General features: G+C 44.7%; 2 protein-coding genes across 2 annotated transcripts; one reads left to right on the plus strand and one right to left on the minus strand.

Annotated features, from left to right (window-relative positions):
• Window positions 1–15,817: 15,817 nt before the first annotated feature.
• tada2b (transcriptional adaptor 2B) lies at window positions 15,818–17,997 on the plus strand (the record flags this gene model as incomplete). The annotated part of the gene is made up of 3 exons (XM_080544383.1): window positions 15,818–16,090; window positions 16,741–17,575; window positions 17,711–17,997. The coding sequence occupies 3 exons, from the start codon at window positions 15,818–15,820 to the stop codon at window positions 17,995–17,997; spliced, it is 1,395 nt and encodes a 464-aa protein (XP_080400509.1).
• A 1,958-nt stretch (window positions 17,998–19,955) lies between these two features.
• Window positions 19,956–23,351, minus strand: grpel1 (GrpE-like 1, mitochondrial). The gene is made up of 4 exons (XM_080543943.1): window positions 23,275–23,351; window positions 22,444–22,603; window positions 21,799–21,880; window positions 19,956–21,426 (listed from the first exon to the last, which is right to left on the minus strand). The coding sequence occupies exons 1-4, from the start codon at window positions 23,340–23,342 to the stop codon at window positions 21,080–21,082; spliced, it is 657 nt and encodes a 218-aa protein (XP_080400069.1). The 5' UTR covers window positions 23,343–23,351; the 3' UTR covers window positions 19,956–21,079.
• Between the last annotated feature and the right edge of the window lie 529 nt (window positions 23,352–23,880).

Genomic DNA, 23,880 nt, shown 5'->3' on the forward strand with positions numbered 1-23,880 from the left:
CTCCAACAGTCCAATCAGATGTCCGTGGTCGGCTCTAATCATCCAATCAGATGTCCGCGGTCGGCTCTAATCATCCAATCAAGTGCAGTTAACCAAACAAATTCAAATCAAAACAAATTTTATTTGTATAGCGCATTCATCAGAGCAACGCATCCGGGTACTTTCCCCTCCCGTAATGTCCACGCCCCCTTTTGGGTGATAGAAGAGTAGAAGTTTGAATGGCGGTCAATGGGAATTTCTGGTCTTTGCTACTTTAATCCGATACAATAAAAAAAAACTGTATTGCTTTTTAGATATTAGATGCACAAATCTGATGGCCAGTTAAGCAAACTATTATATAGTGTGGTTTCCGATCAATGATCGACGTCGTTATATGGAGAAAAGTAATGAAATAGGCAGTGTGTCCTTTCAGTCTGCCTCCAGAGCAGTCATACGTCATCTCCCTGTCATCAGGACGATCACGCGACCACTTAAAACTGTTGGCGCCTTATTGGAAAATGTAGTGTCACCATGCCTAAGGCTTGCTGCGTAGTGTTTTGCACGGCAAACAATATTTTTTTTTTTTTCCAGATTTACGATTTTCTTTACTTCCCCAAAAAGCAAAGGACAGTCAAAGAAGAGATCTGTGGCTTCAGGCCATCCGCAGAGAGGATGAAGGTGGTCAGCAGTGGGACCCTTCCAGTCAATATGTGTATGTCTGTGGCAAACACTTTCACAGGTTAGTTAATGATGTTAAATGAAGTCAACAGTTATAATGTTAAAAGTCAAAGTAGTGAATGTTGATGCTGCATTGAAAGGGAAATATATAACATATATATATATAGGGAATATAAAACAAACTGAAAAGCCAAGGAAATCCCAATTTAACAGAGATGAGCCTACGTGATGTAATGTATACCCAAGGGTCTCACCTACCCCTGTTTCCTATGGCTAGTATGTGACAATACAAAATAGAAAATAAACTGTACTCAATATTAAATCAAATAAACAAACAACCAACCAAGCTTAATCTTAATCTGAACAAACTGCTAAATGGAAAATGGAAAGGTACATACTAAATAACACAAATAACCTAAAGCTAAGAGTCGACAAACTGACAAACAAAACACAACCAAAGTCGACTGACAATGAGACACATTTTAACAGACGGGCAGCCCTCTGATTGGAGGATGGGCAGCCCTCTGATTGGACAGGAGTGGAATGATGAATGAGGGAATGATTGGCCAATTGACGACACCTGGATGTAGAATGACAGAGGAGAACACAGAAGGGAAGGAACCACAACAAGGACACATGTGGACGTAACAGTGACTAAAATACAATGGGGGTTTTTGTACTGTCTCAAGTTTACCTGACGAAGATCTGACCTGGGTCGAAATGGTGTCTGTTTGTGCATCTTTATACATCACTGGGGAGCATTACAGAGTTGCAGACTTGACTTTGTACTTGTATAACATACACTACTAGTATAATATTTAATTTAGTTCAATGACCTATCCAAGAGGCAAATACTCAAATGAACTGTGAACAAAACAGAACTAACTGGTAAAAAAAAAAAATATCAGTATAATCCCAATAATTTTTGGGGATCACTAATGATTAGATTTAGATTAGATTACATTTTATCTCCTTCCTTCTTCTGCCGGCCGGTTCCAGACTTGGTTCCCGAACGGTGCCTTGAGGGTGTGAAAGCCCTGTGTGTGTGTGTGTGAGGCTCGTGGGTCAGAATGGATCTACTGCCACCTATCGTGAGTAATGGTTAAATGCTCTATGTTTCACCCTTAATACACAGACCCACACTACAATGGTGCAGTGGCAGCACTCTATGGTGGCTTTAAGATGAAAATGTAAGAGTATGAAATGAGTATGAGTATTTTCTGTTCATATGGTGTCAATGAATCACACTGGTAATGTGCATGATTAAATCCAACTGTGACATAAGAAAAGACAAGGAATACAATACATGTAAATGCAACACAAACACATTTAGTGGATCATTTAGGTGAGCTTCTGGGTCTTCCTGGAGGTCTTCTTGAAGGGGTTACACAGGCCCTTGTTGACGGCTGACGCCATCCCCCTGAAGAGGGCCGCTAGAGACGGGAGGGAGAGGGAGAAAGGAGAGGGAGAGGGAGAAGAGAGAGGGAGGAGGAGAGAGAGAAGAGAGAGAGAGGAGAGAAGAGAGAGAGGGAGTGGGAGGAGGGGAGAGGGAGAGGGAGAGGAGAGAAGCGAGAGAGGGAGAGTCAGGAGGGGAGAGAGAGAGGAGAGGAAAGAGGGAGAAAGGGAGGAAGAGAGAGAGAGAGGACATTAACTTAACACAGAATTCTGTGTTCTAAAAGGATGACATTGTGTCTCGTAGTGGATTGATACTTGTAGTAATATTGTTGATTCGCCGACTCATGCAGCTGAACTTATATCAACCCTGGAACACGAGGAACTTCCTATCAGTGAACTGATACGGATGCAAGTGTTCAACTCTTGGCTCCCATGCCGCCCCCGGGGCCTTGCTGTCCTTCCTGTCGCTCTTCTTGGAGCGCTGTGAAAGAAACCAGGAAGTATTACAAAACAAAACAACATAGCAATGCGTGACGTTAGAATTATAAGGTTCTATCTCCATTTTTGTCAAAATTGAGTTTTTTACATAATCTGATCCATTAGGTGTTTATTAATGCCTGTGTGGTGTTATTTTTAAAATGTTGAAATGTTTTAGTTAGTAATTAATAAAATACAAAGGTTCCATCTCACAAAACATAATGGAATGTAAAAACTTTGACGGTCAATATCTCTGAACTGCCCTGAACGGAGATAGAACCTTATCATTCTAAGCTCACGAATGATAGGCCTGTCTGTAATAAATGGAATTGGTACGACCACCATAACTCCTAAAATACTGTGTAGGTCATTGATATGATGCGTTTTTGTGTGACTATAATGCCAAATGTTGTGTGCCTATCAAATATTGCAATACTCATTGTTTAACCTTAAACATATGTTAGGTGTGCCCACTCTCAGTAGTGAACAACATATTTAGGAGCAGGCACATACCATATCAAGTAACAGTGAGACCAGTTTAACTCTAAGGACATAGGAGCCTTAGCCCAGTGGTCAGCAGCAAGACAGAACAGCATGAACACAGCATAGCCATGTATGGGAACTAATGTCACTATTGTAAGTTACGAGGTAAAAGCTATTTCCTCTCTGAGAACTGTATATAAGCTGTAACAAACATCAGTACTTTGCTTGGCATCTCTATGCCACAGCCAGGCTCGGCACCAGCCATGTCGTAGCCATGCTTGAAGCTTGGACTTAACAGAGCATGCTGCCTTGGAAACATCTGTACATGGGAATGCAACCCAGATCTGCCTAATACAATGATTACGATTCAACCTTCTCTCTGAGTCATCAATATATAATTTCCGGCCACGTGACCAAGAAAGATCTCCTTAATATCAAATGGCGTCAAGATCATTATTATCAAATGGCTTCTAACGAACAGGATGCTAGATTCAGCGAAACAGGTAAGGCACAATGTAATTATTTGCTTAACCTGAATTGCTGTTCTAGAACGAATCTAATTTTTTCTCAAAAAGGAGATGTATTGATATTGGAAAGTACTAAATTAAAATAATTATAGTTTGAATAGAAGGCGCTGTATAGTCAAAGACGGTGGTCAAAACACTGAGAGTTAGGATTTATTGAGATTCTGAACTTTGTAAGGAACAAAGCAGAAGTCTATTATGTTTATCTGTAAGGTACAGAAATATATTTATTGTGTATTAAGTTAGGGACAAGACCTTAAATACGTGATTGAAAGCACAGCACTTTGAGGAAAACTAAGTTTGAAAAGATTTGGCCATAATATTTAAAAGACTCTAAGAGAAGTTTCAATCAACATAATTGATTACTAAAACCGCATGTCTATTAACATCATGGGAAGCAAACTACTATGTATGGCATGCAGAATGTTATCATTAAGAATGAAATGAATAACAACCATATTTCTGAACCAAGCTTCACAACAGGGCGAGAGTGTTAAAACTCTGACCCTAGGCTATTAATAGAACGGAGACTGCTCCTGTAACCAAACACACACACACACACACACACACACACACACACACACACACACACACATCGAGCTACAACATACAACAAATAGACAAATTTGTCTCATAATGAAATTATCATGCAAATCTGTGTTGATTCAGCAGACATATAACATTTTGATTGATTTAGTGAACAGAGAAATACACATTAAGACTCTAAGACTGTGAAACATCAAAGGAGGACATTTCTGATGGAGAAAACACAATTCAGCAAGAAAGACCTGGAATGTATTCTGACAATGCCTGTCGATTCTATTTCCTGACAGAATCAAGGAAATCAAGAGACATTGAGCGAAGGACTCAGAGACCGAGATGCTGTTAAGATCTGGTCTATATTAACCATTGCAGAAGTGGGGAGAGAATGTTGCAGATGCTGAAGGAAGCTATTGCCGGATGAAACAAGAGAAATGAGACAAACTAATGACATTTCAATGTGACAAACAATGGAAATGTTAATTCTTATGATTTAAGACAGAGACATGATGATGACAAGAGAGACTTACACATACTTTTATGTAGTCGTAATTGTTCAATTGTACTGACGCACGCAACTAACAGTGTCATCAGCAGTAAACAGCTGAATTCAACAGCATGAACTTACAAACTTTCTTCTAGGAATTCTAAGGGACGGGAACAACAGTCCAGATAACCCAATTAACAGACTTATGCTTAACATCTGTATTTTTGTTTCCAACTGTTTCTGAGCAGGTTAATTCCACAATCAATTGATGGAGAGCCTAAGATTTTATAGACTTGAGTCAAAAAAAGGAGGGGTGTAGTGTAATGATAATGCTAAAATTGTCTTAAGTTAATAAAACCTATTAACGCTGTGAACAGAGGCAAGAACACGTGCAAGACTGATGACCATCAAAGAATCAAATAGCACTCCTTGTTACCAGAAACACAAGGCCGTTCCTTTGATTGAAGATCTACTTCCAGACATTGTTATATTGACATATAATGTACTTTGTATGATGGAACCGATGCCTAATTTATTTCTGATGTGGTCATTCATTGACTTTGTTAAGAACTCCACATGTTTTTCAATAGAAATAATTTACCAGTCAAATGAATCTTACATCATGGGGAAAAAAAAGAGTGAGCTGATATGATGCGTTTTTGTGTGACTATAATGCCAAATGTTGTGTGCCTATCAAATATTGCAATACTCATTGTTTAACCTTAAACATATGTTAGGTGTGCCCACTCTCAGTAGTGAACAACATATTTAGGAGCAGGCACATACCATATCAAGTAACAGTGAGACCAGTTTAACTCTAAGGACATAGGAGCCTTAGCCCAGTGGTCAGCAGCAAGACAGAACAGCATGAACACAGCATAGCCATGTATGGGAACTAATGTCACTATTGTAAGTTACGAGGTAAAAGCTATTTCCTCTCTGAGAACTGTATATAAGCTGTAACAAACATCAGTACTTTGCTTGGCATCTCTATGCCACAGCCAGGCTCGGCACCAGCCATGTCGTAGCCATGCTTGAAGCTTGGACTTAACAGAGCATGCTGCCTTGGAAACATCTGTACATGGGAATGCAACCCAGATCTGCCTAATACAATGATTACGATTCAACCTTCTCTCTGAGTCATCAATATATAATTTCCGGCCACGTGACCAAGAAAGATCTCCTTAATATCAAATGGCGTCAAGATCATTATTATCAGTCATATAGACGACGGATTGGGAAAAGGAGAGAACGCACACCGCAGAAAGTCTTAGAGAGGTGCTGGCAACGGAGTAGATTCCGATCGAAAGAGATAGAAGAAGCCGCACACTCAGGTAGACGACAGATAACGTTTAACAGTCGGGATGTTTACAGAGAGAAGTCAAATTCTGACTGGAATGTATAAAGATTGGAATGCATCTTTGTTTTGTTTTACTAATGCAAAATGTTTGTCGATCATAAAGAGTGGTTTATCTTGTACAATGGCACCACTTGTTGACCATTTCTGAACCGCTTTGAGAAATATCGCAATAGTGCTTCATCATTTTGGAAAGGTTTGCTCCTCGCCAGCTTATAACATATCATCCCTAGCCTCACAGACGCCCCACAGATCTCTGTTGAAGACTACGTATGTCCTATTATGGTCATTGGAGGAGTGAGGATGATAAGAATCCAAGGAGCTCAGATGTATTATATAATTGCTACATTGGTGTATCAGGTATATATGTAAAAAACAAAACAACTCTTTATTGTGACATGGGACATCACTTACAAAGCCATCAACAAGCATCCTCGAGTCTCTAGAAAAGTGCTATATAAGTCTAATGTATTATTATTATTATTATTATTATTATATCTAACCTAGAAGTTACACCATTCTTGATGTCGAGGCTGAGAAGAGAGGAGTGAAGGGAGGGAAGAGAGGGAAGGCTGGGTGAACATGAAGATCTGACCCTCTGTGTGTGTGTGTGTGTGTGTGTGTGTGTGTGTGTGTGTGTGTGTGTGTGCGAGCATATCTTTAATTGCAGCCATAGAAACGGTGTATGTTTCACTTGTTTTCTTTTGAACTGCTTAACTGCGTAACTGCTGCTTTACTGATACCAGTGAGGACATGTTTTCTGTCTGTTTAATCTCATTTAGTAAGGCTGCATGCTTTGAAGATAAGGCAATTAAAGGCATATCACATAACTTATCCTAACCATTTAATTTCACAATGTATTACTCTGTGTCCTTTTTACCTCTGATTGTGGCAGTTTGAAACTAAGCTTGTCATTTATCTGTAACCCTGCAAACCTCAAGATATCCAGATGTCTGAAACAGCTTGACAACCTATAAAAAGCCAAGCCTGCCCAGGACTGAATACGCACTGGACTCACTGTAAAAACTTACCCTGCACTTTAGCACTATCCAATGCACTGTTGTCTGTCCTGTTTTTTGCATTTGTTTTTGTATTCATGTATACACGTGAAAAAGGTATTAACGCACTTACGCCAAAGCAAATTCCTATATGTGTATGCATAATGGCAATACACTTTATCTGAATCTGAAAAACCTCTTTGTTTGACAACATATTGATATTGTTCAACCAGCCCAACTACAACTGACCCAAACTGGGGGGGGGACCATGTGCTCTGGTCCTATGGAAGGAGCACCACACACACAGAGTCATGTACTGTATACATGCAGAACCCCCCCCCTCCACACACACACACAACATATGCTATGCACACATTAACACGCACACACGTTTGTTAAATATCTGAGGTATTATGGTGAATCATGGTTGTTTCTTTGCTGCTTCTGTTGTCCCGCACACAGCTTTACTTTGAAAACTGGTGAAGAGGTGTTCCTGGAATACACCTGACCCAATCATTGGATGGTAGAATGATTGTTTTTCTAAAAAGGACCAGGGGAATATAATAATACTGAATATCCTGTAGATACTGTGAACCTTATGTATTCTCCTCGCTACACATTTTATATTCGTGAATTCTGTAAAATTAACTGCTAAGTGAGTATATTGTTTGTCATGGTTTCTTAGGTTTTCATTTTAGAGACATCTAGTGGACATTTTATGACATTACATTTGTTACTGCCTTTATTCAGTTTCGGTTTTGATTAGTCACATGACGAACATTAGTCACATGACGTGAGCACACTGTTCAGACGTGATAGCTCGTGCAACAGCTAGTTGAGAGAAAAAGCTCTGGAGAATCTCTTTGTTTACATTCTTGCCCTGGAAAAGGCTTTGCTTTTTTACAAAATAACCAAACGACCACTCATGTTTCTGAGGGTTGAGTAAAGAACTAAACTTTACTCCAGCGTCTGAGGATTCATTTATGTGTCAGTGTGTGTTCGCTATCTGTGGAAGTTGCGCCCTGGTTACGCGCAGTGGGAACAGAATAGTAAAAAAGCAACCACTCAGCGGGCGGATCGACTCAAGGAGAGAGATCTTCAGCGCAAGCACTGCTCCCCATCATCCTTGCTCACGCCAAGCACACAGCAATATTCATGATGGAAGAGTTGAGCAATGCTGAGACAAGGTCAGTGGCCTCTAGCACATCTAGGTCTTTTAAATCAACAGCCAGTAGGGCTCACCACCCAGACAGCGTCTGGCTGTTTCATACGAGAGACAGCACTCCTCCACCGTGAAGCATGAGCACAGCTCTCCATCACTGCGACCTAGTAGGCCAAAGACATCAGAGCAGCTCACACCCAGCAGGCCCAAGGGTTCACCATACAAACCAACAGGAAGCGGTGACACAACCGACATCAGTGATGTGGCTCGGTACCTAGCACGCAGAGACCTCGTAACCTCCGGTCTCACCAAGTTCGATGATCACCCAGAAAATTACTGGGCATGGAAGTCGTCCTTCAAGAACGCCATTGACGGACTACTACTCAGTGCTAATGAAGAGATGGACCTCATGATTAAGTGGTTAGGGAGTGAATCTGCAAAGCACGTGAAACGAATAAGAGCAGTACATGTAGGTCATACATCTCAAGGTCTATGCAAAGCTTGGGAACGCTTAGAAGAGTGCTTCGGGTCTCCAGAGGTAATTGAAAAGTCCCTCTTCGACAGGCTGGAGAACTTCCCAAAGATCAGCAATAAAGATCCTGTGAAGCTGAGAGAGCTAAGTGACCTTCTCCAAGAGTTGGAAGCAGCCATGTTCGAAGGTTACCTGCCTGGTTTGAGCTATCTGGACACTTCACGCGGCATTTTGCCCATCGTAGACAAGTTGCCCTACAACATCCAAGAGAAATGGATATCACAGGGTTCCAGATACAAAGCTGAGCGACAGGTAGTTTTTCCCCCATTCACATTCTTCTGCGAGTTCATCACCAAAGAGGCACGAGCTCGCAATGACCCAAGCTTCAGGCTATCGATGAGTAACACAGCCCAGATGAAGTCAGAGCAGCCATTCAAGAGACAAAGTAAGAGCATGGTCTCTGCACATAAGACAGATGTCTCTCACGAGAAAGACACACGAGACGGTTCAGGCCGAACAGCAGTGGACATAAAAAAACTATGCCCTCTCCATAAGAAGCCACACCCCCTAACACGCTGCAGAGGTTTCAGAAGCAAGCCCCTCGAGGAGCGCAAGGCCTTCCTCAAAGACAACGGTGTCTGCTTCAGATGTTGTTCCACAACTACTCATCTAGCCAAGAACTGCACCACAGCCATCAAGTGCATGGAATGTGAGAGTAACAGCCACACCACGGCTCTTCATCCAGGACCTCCGCCTCCAGCCCCATCTGAGGATGGCGGGGAGGGAGAAGGAGGATCAGACCAATCTGCAGTCACCTCAAATTGCACAGAAGTCTGTGGAGAGGGTCAAAGCGGCAGATCCTGCTCGAAGATTTGCCTGGTGAATATATTCCCAGAAGCACACCCAGAGAGAGCAACCAGAGCATATGTTGTGCTGGATGACCAAAGCAACAGGTCGCTTGCAAGGTCTGAATTATTTGATATGTTCCACATCAAGGGGTCAGATTCAGCATTCACACTTCGTACATGTGCAGGTACAACTCAGATGACAGGAAGGAGAGCCACAGGCTTTGTGGTGGAATCTGTGGATGGAGCTACAACAGTGACACTACCTACACTAATAGAGTGTAACAACATTCCCACCGAAAGAGCTGAGATACCTACGCCAGAAGCAGCGTTGCATCATTCCCACCTCAAGCCCATAGCATATGGTATACCACCTTTGGATTCTAAAGCACAGATCCTTCTCTTGCTAGGCCGAGACATCCTTAGAGTTCATAAAGTGCGGGAGCAACGGAACGGTCCACATGACGCCCCCTACGCACAACGACTCGACCTGGGATGGGTCATCATAGGAGAAGTCTGCCTAGAGGCAGCCCACAAGCCTTCAGACATCCAAAGCTACCGCACCAATGTGCTTGAGAACCAACGCCCTTCATTCTTCAGCCCATGTCCGAACAGGATCCAGGTGAAGGAGCAATATGTTCCGAAGCCAGCACATCAGATTGCCCCAGCGCAAGGCACCCACAGTATCCGGGAATGCAACTTAGGGAGCACCATCTTCAACACGTCCGAGGATGACAACAAGATTGGACTCTCTATTGAAGACAGACTGTTCTTAAAGGTCATGGACAAAGAAATGTATATGGATGACTGCAACAGCTGGGTGGCACCATTGCCATTCAGAACACCACGTCAGCAACTCCCTCACAGCCGAGGCCAGGCCCTCACACGACTTACCTCTCTTCAAAACACACTGGAGAAAAGGCCCGAGATGAAGAGGCACTTCATCGCGTTCATGCAGAACATCTTCGACCGTGATCATGCTGAGCTGGCTCCTACATTGGAGAACGGACAAGAATGTTGGTACTTACCTATCTTCGGGGTTTATCACCCTCAGAAGCCAGGCCAGATTCGAGTCGTCTTCGATTCCAGTGCAAAATGGAAAGGCGTGTCACTGAACGATGTTCTCCTTTCTGGTCCGGACTTAAATAACAGCCTCTTAGGAGTACTGGTGCGATTCAGACGAGAACCGATCGCTGTCACTGTGGACATAGAACAAATGTTTCACAGCTTCGTTGTGAAAGAAGACCACAGGAACTTTCTCCGCTTTCTGTGGTACGAGGACAACGATCCTAGGAACGACATATGTGAGTACCGCATGAAGGTTCACGTATTCGGGAACAGTCCCTCTCCTGCGGTGGCAATCTATGGTCTCAGACGTGCTGCAGCTCATGGTGAAGAAGAATTTGGGTCTGACGCCAAACAGTTCATCGAAAGAGAGTTCTACGTTGACGACGGACTCCTGTCAAGGCCCACAGCACGTGAAGCCATCGACCTACTGAAGCGGACACAGGAGATGCTTGCTGTGTCGAACCTGCGACTTCACAAAGTTGCTTCCAACAGCCAGGAGGTTATGGAAGCATTCTCTGCTGAGGACCGAGCAAAGGGACTCAAAGACCTAAACTTGGATGTCGATCCCACTCCTATTCAACGGAGCCTTGGAGTGAGTTGGGATCTGAAGAAAGATGTCTTCACGTTTCAAGTAGCAGAATCCACAAAGCCTTTCACACGTAGGGGTGTTCTAGCTACTGTCAACGGCCTCTTCGATCCACTTGGATTCGTTGCACCAGTTACGATACAGGGAAAGATCCTGTTACGAGAGCTCACAAACGAAGCCTCCGACTGGGACTCTCCTCTTCCTCCAGAAAGGGAAGATGAGTGGAACACTTGGAGAAGCTCTCTTCAAGACCTCAGGCAGTTGGAGATCCCAAGAACCTATTCTGCTTCTACAATCTCAACAGCCATAAGAAAGGAGCTACACGTGTTCTCAGACGCTTCAGTGAAGGCTATTGCAGCAGTCGCCTATCTCCAAGTAATTGATGTTGAGCAAAAATGTCAAGTAGGATTTGTCCTTGGAAAAGCTAAGTTAACTCCACAGTCGGCTCACACTATCCCAAGATTGGAGTTGGGAGCTGCCGTGTTGGGTGTGGAAGTCGCTGAGCTAGTCACAAGCGAGCTAGATATAGCTCTGGATTCTGTCAAGTTCTATACAGATAGCCGAGTTGTCCTAGGATACATTAGCAACCAGACAAGAAGGTTCTATGTATATGTGAGCAACAGAGTGCAGCATATACGGCGGTCTTCTGAACCAACCCAGTGGCACTACATCTCCACAAGCCATAACCCAGCTGACCTTGGCACACGTTCTGTGCCTGCAGCTATGCTAGGTGAGACAACCTGGCTTAGAGGACCAACGTTTCTGCTACAAGTAGAGGAACCATCATCACCTGAAGTCTTTGACCTCATCAACCCACATCGTGGAATCCTGTAAGGCTACCAGCAAAGATCAGGATCAAACTTGCAGTTCATGGCATCACTGCAAGCAGCCTCGCACAGCTGAAGAACTGACAAAAGCTGAACTCATCATCATCAAATGCGTGCAAGGAGAGGCTTACAAGGACGAACTTGCGTGCATAGCAAGTGGAAAGGACATCTCAAGAAGTAGTCCTCTGAAGAAACTCAATCCCTATTGCGACGAAGAAGGCCTCCTGAGAATAGGGGGACGGCTCAGACATTCAGATCTCGCCTACAAGGAAAAACACCCTCTTGTTATTCCGGGACAGAAACACATCGCAAAGCTACTTGTGGAACACCATCACCAAAGGGTGATGCACCAAGGCCGAGTCTTTACCGAAGGCGCTGTCCGCACTGCAGGGTACTGGATCATGGGAGCAAGACGACTGATCAAAGGCATCCTTCACGACTGTGTAACCTGCAAGAAGCTCAGAGGCAGAGTGACGGAACAGATGATGGCCGACCTACCTGTTGATCGCCTGAGTACTGAACCCCCATTCACCTACGTGGGACTGGACGTCTTCGGCCCCTGGCATGTAAGCACAAGACGCACAAGAGGAGGACAGGCAAACAGTAAAAGATGGGCTGTTCTTTTCACATGTCTAAGTACGCGCGCTGTCCACATCGAATTGATTGAGTCAATGGACACATCATGCTTTATCAATGCGCTACGCAGGTTCTTTAGTCTAAGAGGACCTGCCAAACAGATTAGATCAGATTGTGGAACAAATTTCACAGGCGCATGCAGAGAGCTGAACATTCTGCTGACCGACCCCAACATGCCTAGCATTCGAAAGTACCTGGGAGAAGAGGGCTGCTCATGGGTCTTCAACCCACCTCATTCATCCCACATGGGAGGCTCCTGGGAAAGGATGATAGGGATATCAAGGCGCATACTTGACTCCATGCTGCTCAAGGCTTGCCCTTCTCGCCTGACTCATGAAGTTCTCTCCACCCTGATGGCAGAGGTTACAGCCATAATCAACGCCAGACCTCTCACCCCCATCTCAATGGATCCAGACTCTCCTTTTCTTCTAACACCAGCTATGCTTCTTACGCAGAAGATGTGCACTCCACTTCCTCCTCCGGGAAATTTTAGTGATATGGACCTCCACAGACAGCAGTGGAAACAGGTTCAGCACCTTGCAAATACTTTCTGGAGCCGATGGAGACATGAATACCTCACGACACTACAGAGTCGCAGCAAGTGGCAAGAGGAACGTCCGAACCTTAAAGTAGGGGATTTGGTCCTTCTCAAAGATGCTCAAGCTAAGCGCAACGACTGGCCCTTAGGACTAGTCAGCCAGACATTCCCTGACAAGGACGGGAAGATCAGAAGAATCGAAGTGAAGATCACCAAACATGGGACGGCTAAAACGTTCTTGAGACCAATATCTGAGACAGTGCTTCTCATGTCGCCAAAGGACTGAGTATCCCTGAGTTAGTTCATAGTGGTATTTCCTCCATACCAGACGGGGAGTGTCATGGTTTCTTAGGTTTTCATTTTAGAGACATCTAGTGGACATTTTATGACATTACTTTTGTTACTGCCTTTATTCAGTTTCGGTTTTGATTAGTCACATGACGAACATTAGTCACATGACGTGAGCACACTGTTCAGACGTGATAGCTCGTGCAACAGCTAGTTGAGAGAAAAAGCTCCGGAGAATCTCTTTGTTTACATTCTTGCCCTGGAAAAGGCTTTGCTTTTTTACAAAATAACCAAACGACCACTCATGTTTCTGAGGGTTGAGTAAAGAACTAAACTTTACTCCAGCGTCTGAGGATTCATTTATGTGTCAGTGTGTGTTCGCTATCTGTGGAAGTTGCGCCCTGGTTACGCGCAGTGGGAACAGAATATTGTTCATAACATTCCACAATGTAAAACAGTTGATCCTGTAAAGCCCAATGCACACGGCGTGCGATTTTGTCGCACCGCCGAATTCGATTCCATTGTTATGAATGCATCTCAATGAGACAATGCACACGGCGTGCAATGCGATATTGTCGCACGACAACATTCGATTCTCCATTCACATGCATTCATTCATTCATGCATTGGCCTTAATAGTTGGTGATTTCAGAGCACAGTGGTCAGAGGGATTTTTTTCTCTGTCCCAATATTACCAATCTCCTGACTATTCTCTTTCCTCTCACTTTATACAGTAGCACAGTGATAATATTTTCTACCAGATTTTCCATGCATTACTTTTAGGTGAAATCTACTGTACCATTCTACACTCCAAAGCTGTAAGTAAAAAAAGGTTTGAATGTTTTATGTTCTTAGACATAATTAAGGACATACCGAGAGGAATAAAGAAAACTTTTATTGCTTTTATTGCAAACTATTATGTGAATAATTGTGAATAATTATGTATGCCTGATGTGGTGAGTGTGTGTGAGTGTGTGTGTGTCTGTGAGTGTGAGTGTGTGTGTGTGTGTGTGTGTGTGTGTGTGTGTGTGTGTGTGTGTGTGTGTGCGTGTGCGTGTGCGTGTGCGTGTGCGTGTCTGTGTCTGTGTCTGTGTCTGTGAGTGTGTGTACTATGTGTCTGTGAGAGTGTTTGTGTGTGTGTGTGTGTGTACTATGTGTCTGTGAGTGTGAGTGTGTATGTCTAGGTTTAGAAGATGGTGATAGAAGTAGTTTTTTCCTTCTATCACAGAGACTGCCAATGGCCCCGGGCCTGAGCTGGATTACTCTTCCTGCTACGACTGGTGGATTGATGATTCACATTTCCTCTCTGGTCTACCTCCCCATCCATGAGTTTATCATGTTATGTTTAGCATGTTATGCTAAAACATAACATGGACAACATGGAATTATCATAATGTCAGTGACCTGACAAGTGGTAAGGCAAACTACACTGTATTAAAAAATAGTTAGGTGAAAATTCTATCAAACACAGCTCATGTGTTGTTCTGGAATCAAATAAAAAATAAAATTAGGTCAAGAAATCCTATGCAAACTTCAGTCACCGTTCGTAAAAAAAACATTCGTAAAAAAAGAAACATTAGTGTTTTGAGTTGTCGTGGAAACTGGGTATGTAAGCCAATCACAGGCGTTTGCGCCAAGTTCATTAATATTAATGAGACGCAGTAGTCTGACCGGAGACGCGCCAGTACGCATGTGCCCTCCCCCAGAGTTGCCAGGTGGGGCGTGTCACCGCCGAATGGGCTACTTTCGATTACACTGGGGCAACAAAAAAAAAGCATTTGGGCGGTTGGGCTGGATAAACACCATTTAGGCGGTATCAAAATGTCAGTGCCTGAAAGTTACAAAAAGCGTGAAGTCAAAACACACACCCTAGTAGCTTCATACAATATACAGGTTTTTAAAAAATGTTATTTTACAAACATCATTGGCAACAGACATACAGTTTAGGGGGGCAGGAGATGGGCACCTTTGCCCGATCTTCCACTGGATATCAGACAGGCAGAATCAGTAAAAGTGTTTAAAAATAAGCTAAAGACCCACCTGTTTTGCGTTGTCTACATGTCATAGGCTGTTTTTTTGTGCTGTTGTAATTTATGTGTGTTTTTAAATTGAAATAGTTGTTTAAAAAAAAAAAAAAAAATGTTCTTACCTATTATATTTGTGGTGCGAAATTGTGTTTTTTAAAATTGAAATAGCCGTTTAAAATGTGTTGTTTTTTACCTATTGTACTTGTAAAGCACTTTGACGTAAAGTGCTATATAAATAAAGTTATTATTATTATTATTATTATTAACCCTTTTCTGACGATCTAGCTTTTGAACTGGTTGGTTTTAGACGCACTTAGCAGGTTTTTTACACTGGCGGTTTAGGCTGGAATTTGTCAATCCCATTTGGCAACCCTCCCTCCCTCCCCCCCTCCCTCCCTCCCTCCCCCCTCCCTCCTCCAACAACACAAGCAGACTCCTCTCCAAGCCAACATGGCCGACCTGGGGAAGAAGTACTGCGTGAACTGCCTGGCAGACGTGACCAACCTGCGGCTGCGCTGCACGGACTGCCCGGACATCGAGCTGTGTCCGGAGTGCTTCTCTGCCGGGGCGGAGATCGGGACCCACCGGCGCTGGCACGGCTACCAGCAGGTCCACGACGGGGGGCGCTTCACCCTCTGGGGTCCCGACGCCGAGGGAGGATGGACCGGCAGGGAGGAGCAGTCGCTGCTCGATGCCATCGAGCAATATGGATTTGGAAACTGGGTATATTTATTTTGCATTTTAAGTTTAACCCCCCCCCCATATCCTGAAAATAGCCAAAAGCACAAGTGACAAAAACGTTCAGAGTGTGAACGTGAACTCATTCAAAGTGTGAATGAGTAAAGTTGTATGTAACACGGAAAGGTTTTAATGTACCGATTTGAAGCAGCGACTCACAGGATGACAGGTCGACTGTCGAGTTGTGTAGAGAGAGAGAGAGACATGTCGATGTCCCCCCAACTTCTGCAAGACTGTTTGGCCTTGTAGATACAGCTAGCTGGATAAATGGGATATGTTTTGGATTAAAGCAACTTGGTAATGCTTAGATGTACTGTCTATAAAGTTGCAAACATCCAATGCAAAGTGTACATCAACACCTATTAGTTTGTTGCTCCTTTTTGCAATAAGCCAGAGAGAAAACTTGAGTGGAATCTGAGATTCTAACGCTGAACCGCTGAATGTTCAACAGAAAGCGTCATTCTTTACATCACTGCGTGTCTGTGTGTCTGTGTTTGCGTCTGTGTGTGTGAATTTCTATTATTTAATTACTAGAAGGGATAAATGATCAATGTTCCCTCCACTTTGTCTGGTAGTTCGGTGTTTAACCGCCGTTGTTTAAACCTCCATGTTTATCGTCTTGCGTTGTCTTCCAGGAGGACATGGCCACTCACGTGGGGGCGTCTCGGACCCCCCAGGAGGTCATGGACCACTACGTCAGCATGTACATCCACGGCAACCTGGGCAAGGCCTGCATCCCTGACAACATCCCCAACCGGGTGACCGACCACACGTGTCCCAGCGGCGGGCCCCTCTCCCCCAGCCTCACCACGCCCCTGCCCCCCCTGGACGTCACCCTGGGCGAGCAGCAGCAGCTGGGCTACATGCCGCTGCGCGACGACTACGAGATCGAGTATGACCAGGAGGCGGAGAAGCTCATCAGCGGCCTGTCGGTCAACTACGACGACGACGACGTGGAGATCGAGATGAAGCGCACCCACGTGGACATGTACGTGCGCAAGCTGCGCGAGCGCCAGCGCCGCAAGAACATCGCGCGGGACTACAACCTGGTGCCCGCCTTCCTGGGCAGAGACAAGAAAGACAAGGAAAAGGACAAGCCGGGGCTGCTGGGAGTTGTAGGCGGCGGCGGTGGAGGAACAGTAACGGGTGGGAGCTCGGCGGTGGCCTTGGCCGTTCCTACGGCGACGGCGACGGCAGCGGTACCGAGCGCGCCCAAGCGTAAGATCACCAAGGAGGAGAAGGACCAGCGGGTGCGGCTACGGGGGCTGTGTCAGTTCATGGCCCAGCGGGAGTTCGAGGACTTCTTCGACAACATGCACAAGGAGCGGGTCCTGAGGGCCAAAGTACGCGAGCTGCAACGCTACCGCCGCAACGGCATCGCCCGGCTAGACGAGTCGGCCGAGTACGAGTCGGCGAGGCACAAGCGGGAGAAACGCAAGGAGAACAAAAGCGTGGCCACTTCCAAACGGGGTGGCGGCGGGGGAGGAGGAGGAGCGGGAGGGCTCGGAGTCGGGGGAGGGCTCGGAGGAGGAGGAGGAGGAGCCGGCGGGTTAGGAGGAGGGGCCGGAGTCGGGGTAGGGTCGGGCGGCGGAGGAGGAGGAGGAGGCGGCTGCGGCATCAAAGAGGAGGGCAAGGACAGCGAGTTCGCGGCGATCGAGAACCTGGCGGGCTTCGAGCTGCTGTCGGACCGGGAGAAGGTGCTCTGCAACTCGCTCAACCTCAGTCCCACGCGGTACCTGACGGTCAAGACCATTATCATCAAGGACCACCTGCAGAAGCGCCAGGGCATCCCCTCCAAGAGTCGGCTGCCCGGTTACTTGGACAAGGTCCTCAAAAAGCGCATCCTCAGCTTTCTCACGGAGAGCGGCTGGATATCCCGGGACGTATCCTAACAATCTCCGGAGTTTACGCGGGGGGGGGGGGGGGGGCGGACTGAGGAGAGAGAAAGAGAGATTATCCCATTCACAGGGATAATAAAAAGCAATAGCCTATGTTCTCTCCCATTAAGCTCCAGAGTTTGAAAACCAAACCCTGACATTGAAATTATTTCTCCCATCACCTTACTCATACTTTCCTATTGGTCACAATGACTCTGTCTCAGACAGCATCTCCTTACATGATTGAAAAAGAAAGCAACTGTTTCCTGAAATGCGAACAGCAAAGGCAGCCTCTGATTTATTTTAGTTTTCTGCTGTTGAGGGCAAGATCAAAGGACAAGATCAGAGAGGTGGCAGGGGCGCCATTGAAACGTAAATTGAGTTTTGAATAGGTGTCAGTCGACAGGGCGACTGAGGATGGGAGAGAGGTGTGTGTAAGAAGGGGTGGAGTTCAGATTCTCAGTTTCTCTTACAGCAATGGTTAAGTGCTGCCCATATCTTCCAGTCCAAGTATTTCTTTTGAAAAATTACCTTTCAGCCCATCTCTTTCTACTGATGGGGATCATGCCATAACGTTCAAACCCCGTGGTTTATGTTGCTGCTGCAGTTAACATGTTGCTCTCCCATCAGTGGGGATGCTGGTCAGACCAGGCTGTGTGTAGGGGTCAGAGTTCACAACTACCACCGTAAACAAATTGAGTAAAACAAAGTTCATGCCTTTTTTGGGGGATATATTTGATGTCAACACTGTATCATGCATTCAGAGAACAGTGGCCTGCCGCCACACTTGTTTAGCACTATTCAGGGTACCATGCCATTTTGTGCCACACTATTGTACCTTTATGGCAAAGAATTGATGATTGAAGACAGATACAGTACACAAAGTTAGATTTTTATATCTGGCTATTGTTTTCTATCAATAGATGTATTTGTTGCAGAGGGCATACATGACCATAAACCTGTTGGCTCATCGTTGTTTTAGTTTGTACTGCTCAAACATATCAAACATAACCCAGATGGGTGATTTCACGATTTTTTTGGTTTTAGAAAAACGACATAAATCACCGATGAACATACAGGAATGGGGGGGGGGGGGGGGGGGGTTGCAAGGGAAGCCCAAGTGTTCAAAAAGCTTCATAAATGGTGTTTAATTAGGGAAACTTTTCTCTATCGAAAATGTTTAAATTTGAATTGTTTCTAAATATAATTACTTTTTCATGGGGGGAGATGTTTTCTAATTTTATTTCTGTGGGATTTATTGCTAAAATATTTTACCAAATGTAAATAATTTTTTGTAAGATAAATTGAAGAGGAACGTAAAAATACTGACCTGTGAAATGTACAGTATTTTATTTCAGGAACATTTTTATAGCTTTTGTAATAAAAAGACAAAACTCTGTGTGAGCAAGAACCATTCTAAAAAGCCTCGAGTGTTGTCTTAGCATGCTGTTTAATTGTTAATGTATGTTAATAGTGCGCTTAGGAGTCAATTCAGTGGTTGAAACTGTTGAGGGCTTTCTACTGCCCAATTTCTGGTTGCACATGACATGGCGTGTTCGTATGTTTTGTATTAAAGTGCAAATACTTTATACTTCCATTGTGTCCTCCAGTGTTTTAGGCACCTTTAGGAACTGATGAAAACCCTGTAAGATCCAACTACTGGAGGTTGGGGGGGTTGGATGAAACTGCCCTTGAAGCAGCTGTGACATTGTATAAGTTACAATGAGGTTTTGTAATGGCATGTGTGTGTTAACTCCACACCACAGGCCTACAGGAAACATACTGTATAGAACAAACAATGGTGTATGAAATGTGGATGGCACCACCATCTTGAGCTTTCTACACTGAGGACCAGCTACAGTAAGGGAGACGGGAGTGTCCATTTGAGAGAATAAAACCAGTGGACTCAAAAGATGAATCTGTTTCTTTAGAAGAACTCAAGAAGAACACAGTTACTCAGTTAAAATGGTTTATTGATTAACAAATGACAGGCTTTCAATAGCGTGTGACAGAGTTTCCATCTGGCATGGGCGTGCGGTCCAGTACACTCCAGAATGAAGACATCAGGTCACAGTTGTTCAAAAAGTTAAATCTGGATCAGAATGACCCAGGATCAGATCTGATCTGTATTAAGGGAAATCAGCCAGCTCGATCTGATCCTGGATCAGAGAAAAGAATCGGGATCATTCTGACCCAGATGAAACTTCTTTGAACAGCTGAGCCCAGATGTCTAGAATGAGGACAACAGTCTAAACCACAGAGACATTAGACTCTTAAGTGCTCAACATCATGATCGCTTATCGATTAGCCTACACAAGGGTTTTAATCACTCTGACCATACTCACAGTCCTGTTGTACAGAAGTTGAGCAGAGGCAATGGCTGGTCGTCTCCGAAGTATATTGCTTCACAATCTTTTTGAGAGGGCATCAATGTACTGTGAAAACGTGAAACATGGCATTCTTCTACCACCTCCCCCGACACTTCAAGTGTCTGAATATATACTAATATAATATCTAATAATATATAGTAATATGTCTAAACTTTATTCATGAAAATGATGCATTACACGTAGGCCGTCCCTATGATCCAGAACAAAACAGGCACAAGTCCCAAAACACAGCCTTGCTGTACACGTCTTATTCTAGGAGTACTGTGGTTCTCAGATGTCGAAAGCAACTACAGCTTTGAGTTATAATCAATGACGTCAATTACATTCCCCCCTATTACACCTTAGAAACATACAATTATAATGACAGGACCCAAACACAAAAAAAACACTGGAATCCGATCCTGATGACTGAAATCACATCGAACTGGGAATGAGAAGGTAGTGTACGCCATTAAAGTGTTACTTCAGGTAAAATAGGTTTAGCTCCCGGCATCGTCAAAACAGCCTGTGTAATGTCCAGATACAGTTGTCAGTTCGGTTGGATTCCCGCCTCTGAGGCACCGTTGGGTGGTTGGGGGGGTGGTGGTTTGGGAGGGGGGGGGGTTGAGGGTGCTTCGACCAGCCTGCTCTACGGTAATCTCAAAGGCGATCTGTTGCGCCCAGGCGACAAAAAAAACATCCTCGAGCTCGGAACACAGTCCCTTCTCCTACGGGGCTTTGGCCACGCCCACCAACGCCGGCCTGAGGGTGCGCCCGTGGATCTTGTAGCCCACCTTGGTTACTATGGCGACCGTGCCGGGCTCCTTGCCCTCCACGGGGGCGTGGAAGAGGGCCTCGTGCTCGTAGGGGTCGAACTTCTGCCCCTCGGGGTTGAGTTTGAGGAGGCCGTGCTTGGTGAAGACCTTCTGCATCTGGACCTCGGTCATCATCAGGCCGTCGTACAGGTTCTTCAGGTGGGGGTTCCGGGAGTTCACCTCCTCTTTGGGGACGCTCTCCGTGGCCTTCTCCAGGATGTCCGCCACTTCCAACAGGTCTTTGCAGAATCCTTGGATCCCTGGTGGATGTGGAAGGAACAAACAAACAAACAAACAAAAAAGAACAGTGGGGGTTACACATTATCTCATGAAACATCATTAAATGGACTGACTTATATAGCGCCTTATTCCAAAGCGCTTTACAATGGTCTCTCATTCACCCATTCACACACACATTCACACACCAATGGTGGCAAGCTACCATGCAAGGCGCCAGCCCACGGTCTTCAGGATACAATGCGGTTTTAAAAAATGGAAAGCGTCCATCCCTACTTGATATGCCCCTTTGCTGCGTCATTATGCTCAGAAAGTTTGAGCATTAAGCGCCTGTGTGAGGTCATTAGTCTGACCTCAGCTCTGATACATTCAGATACATACAAACAGATTCTCACCATATAACTTGGCGTCCTGCACCATCTTCTGACTCCTCGTCCGGAGGTTCTCTGTGTCGGCCAGGGCCCGCTTGTACTTATCCTGTGGACAGAGACAGGGCGTCAAGTCTAGGCATCGGCCTACAGAGATGAGAAACTGTAGGTTCCTCATGGGACCGGATGAGATTAGTTTTAGATTAGATTATTGCAGTTCAGGCATGATTTTTTTTTTTTTAAACAACCTAGCAACTGAACCACGCACCCTAGCAGGTCGATACATACTCATGATAGCGTAGTACAGTGGTTCTCAAACCTCTCCTCGGGGACCCCCAGCCACTCCACACCTTTGATCTGTTCCACCACCAGCACACCTGATTCAACTTATCAAGTACATAATTGCTTTGTACTTGATTAGTTGAATCAGGTGTGCTGGTGGTGGAACAAATCAAATAATGTGGAGTGGCTGCGGGTCCCCGAGGAGAGGTTTGAGAACCCCTGGCGTAGGGTATCCTTAACAGAGGACATCGGAAGGAACTTCAGTGTCCTATGCTTCAGGTAGGTAAAACAGAGTGGCTAACACCAGTGTACAGTGTGTGACAGTGTTAACCCCTTGCGGTGGTGTACTCCTCTCTTCTCAAAGCAAGACAGACAGACAGACAGACTCACCGTGACTTCTTTGAGCTGCTCCTCCAGTTGACCTTTCTCCTCCGCCAGGGCCTTCTCTACTGCGCTCTGCTCTGAGGGCTTCTGGGTGCCGGTCTCATCCTCTGACCCCTGGCCCTGGTTCTTCTGCTGGGTCGCCGTACATAGGAGCCGCGGGGTCGCCCTGGAGGGAGAACAGGTGGGAAGCAACGCAACGTAAAACACATAGAACATTAATGTGTCATCATGACAGTATAATAACAGATCCCTCCTAGCTACTGACAGTAGTACTGGGATGACTTGTCTTGTGCTCAAGAGAAGAAGTCAAGATTCGGCAACACCACCATAAGCCTGACCATGATCTGTATTAGCCAATTGGACAATTAGACAATTCGTGAGCTTAGAATGATAAGGTTCTATCTCCGTTTAGGGCAGTTCAGAGATATTGAGCGTCAATTTTTTTTGACATTCCATTATGTTTTGTGAGATGGAACCTTTGTATTTTATGAATTACTAACTCAAAAATGTCAACATTTTAAAAATAACACCACACAGGAATTAATAAACACCTAATGGATCAGATTATGTAAAAAAAACTCAATTTTGACAAAAATGGAGATAGAACCATATAATTCTAACGTCACGAATTGTGTGTGTTTTAAAATTAGTTGCTCTTATAGCCTATATTGGCAACCCTTATGAAAGCAGCATCTGACATGTCGTAACACACAGCTGAGTTGCATGTACGCACCAGCACACCGGCTTAGATAGCTCCATATTTCACCTGACATCTTAACAGACAACGCGATAAAGACTCTTAACAACTTGCTTAAATGCTTTATTATAATTCCGTACCTTATTAGTGAAGGAGAGGCTACGATCGAGTAGCTCTGTCTCACAGCTCGGACACACCAGCTCGCCATTTTCACACGCTGAAGGGACACAGTAGCTTAGTGGTAGTAGGGGGGTGGGACTATGTAACATTGAGCCAATCATAAGTCAGAACGAGAAAAGGCTATCTGTAGAGTCAAATCAGGTTTAGCACAAAGTATGACGATTTCCTCCATAGTTTGGTTGAGATCGAATGAAAGGTCGAGGACTGATCACGTGACCAAGGACATCATTTGAGGGTTTAAGGTTAAGGTTAAGGTTGGAATTCTGTATAATGTATGTCTGGCTGTAACATTAACTTGTTTCATTGTGCAGTATGAACCAATGATATAAGGATGATGAGGATAGGGATGATGATGATGATGATGATGTTGAAAAATCATTGATTTTGAACAAATTGAATTGATTGAATGAAAAATCATTGACTACAATTATTTACAGTTTCCCACTGACTTTCTGAACAGTCTATAGGCCTACTGGCTGACTTGGTCAGGCAAAGATCAGTCATGTAGCCTACCTACACAATGATAAACTCTCTCCCCATAGTGAGGAGCAACTGGAGGTCCTTCA

The sequence above is a fragment of the Nansenia antarctica genome (assembly GCF_963989245.1).
Source record: "Nansenia antarctica genome assembly, chromosome: 13".
NCBI lineage: Eukaryota > Metazoa > Chordata > Actinopteri > Argentiniformes > Microstomatidae > Nansenia > Nansenia antarctica.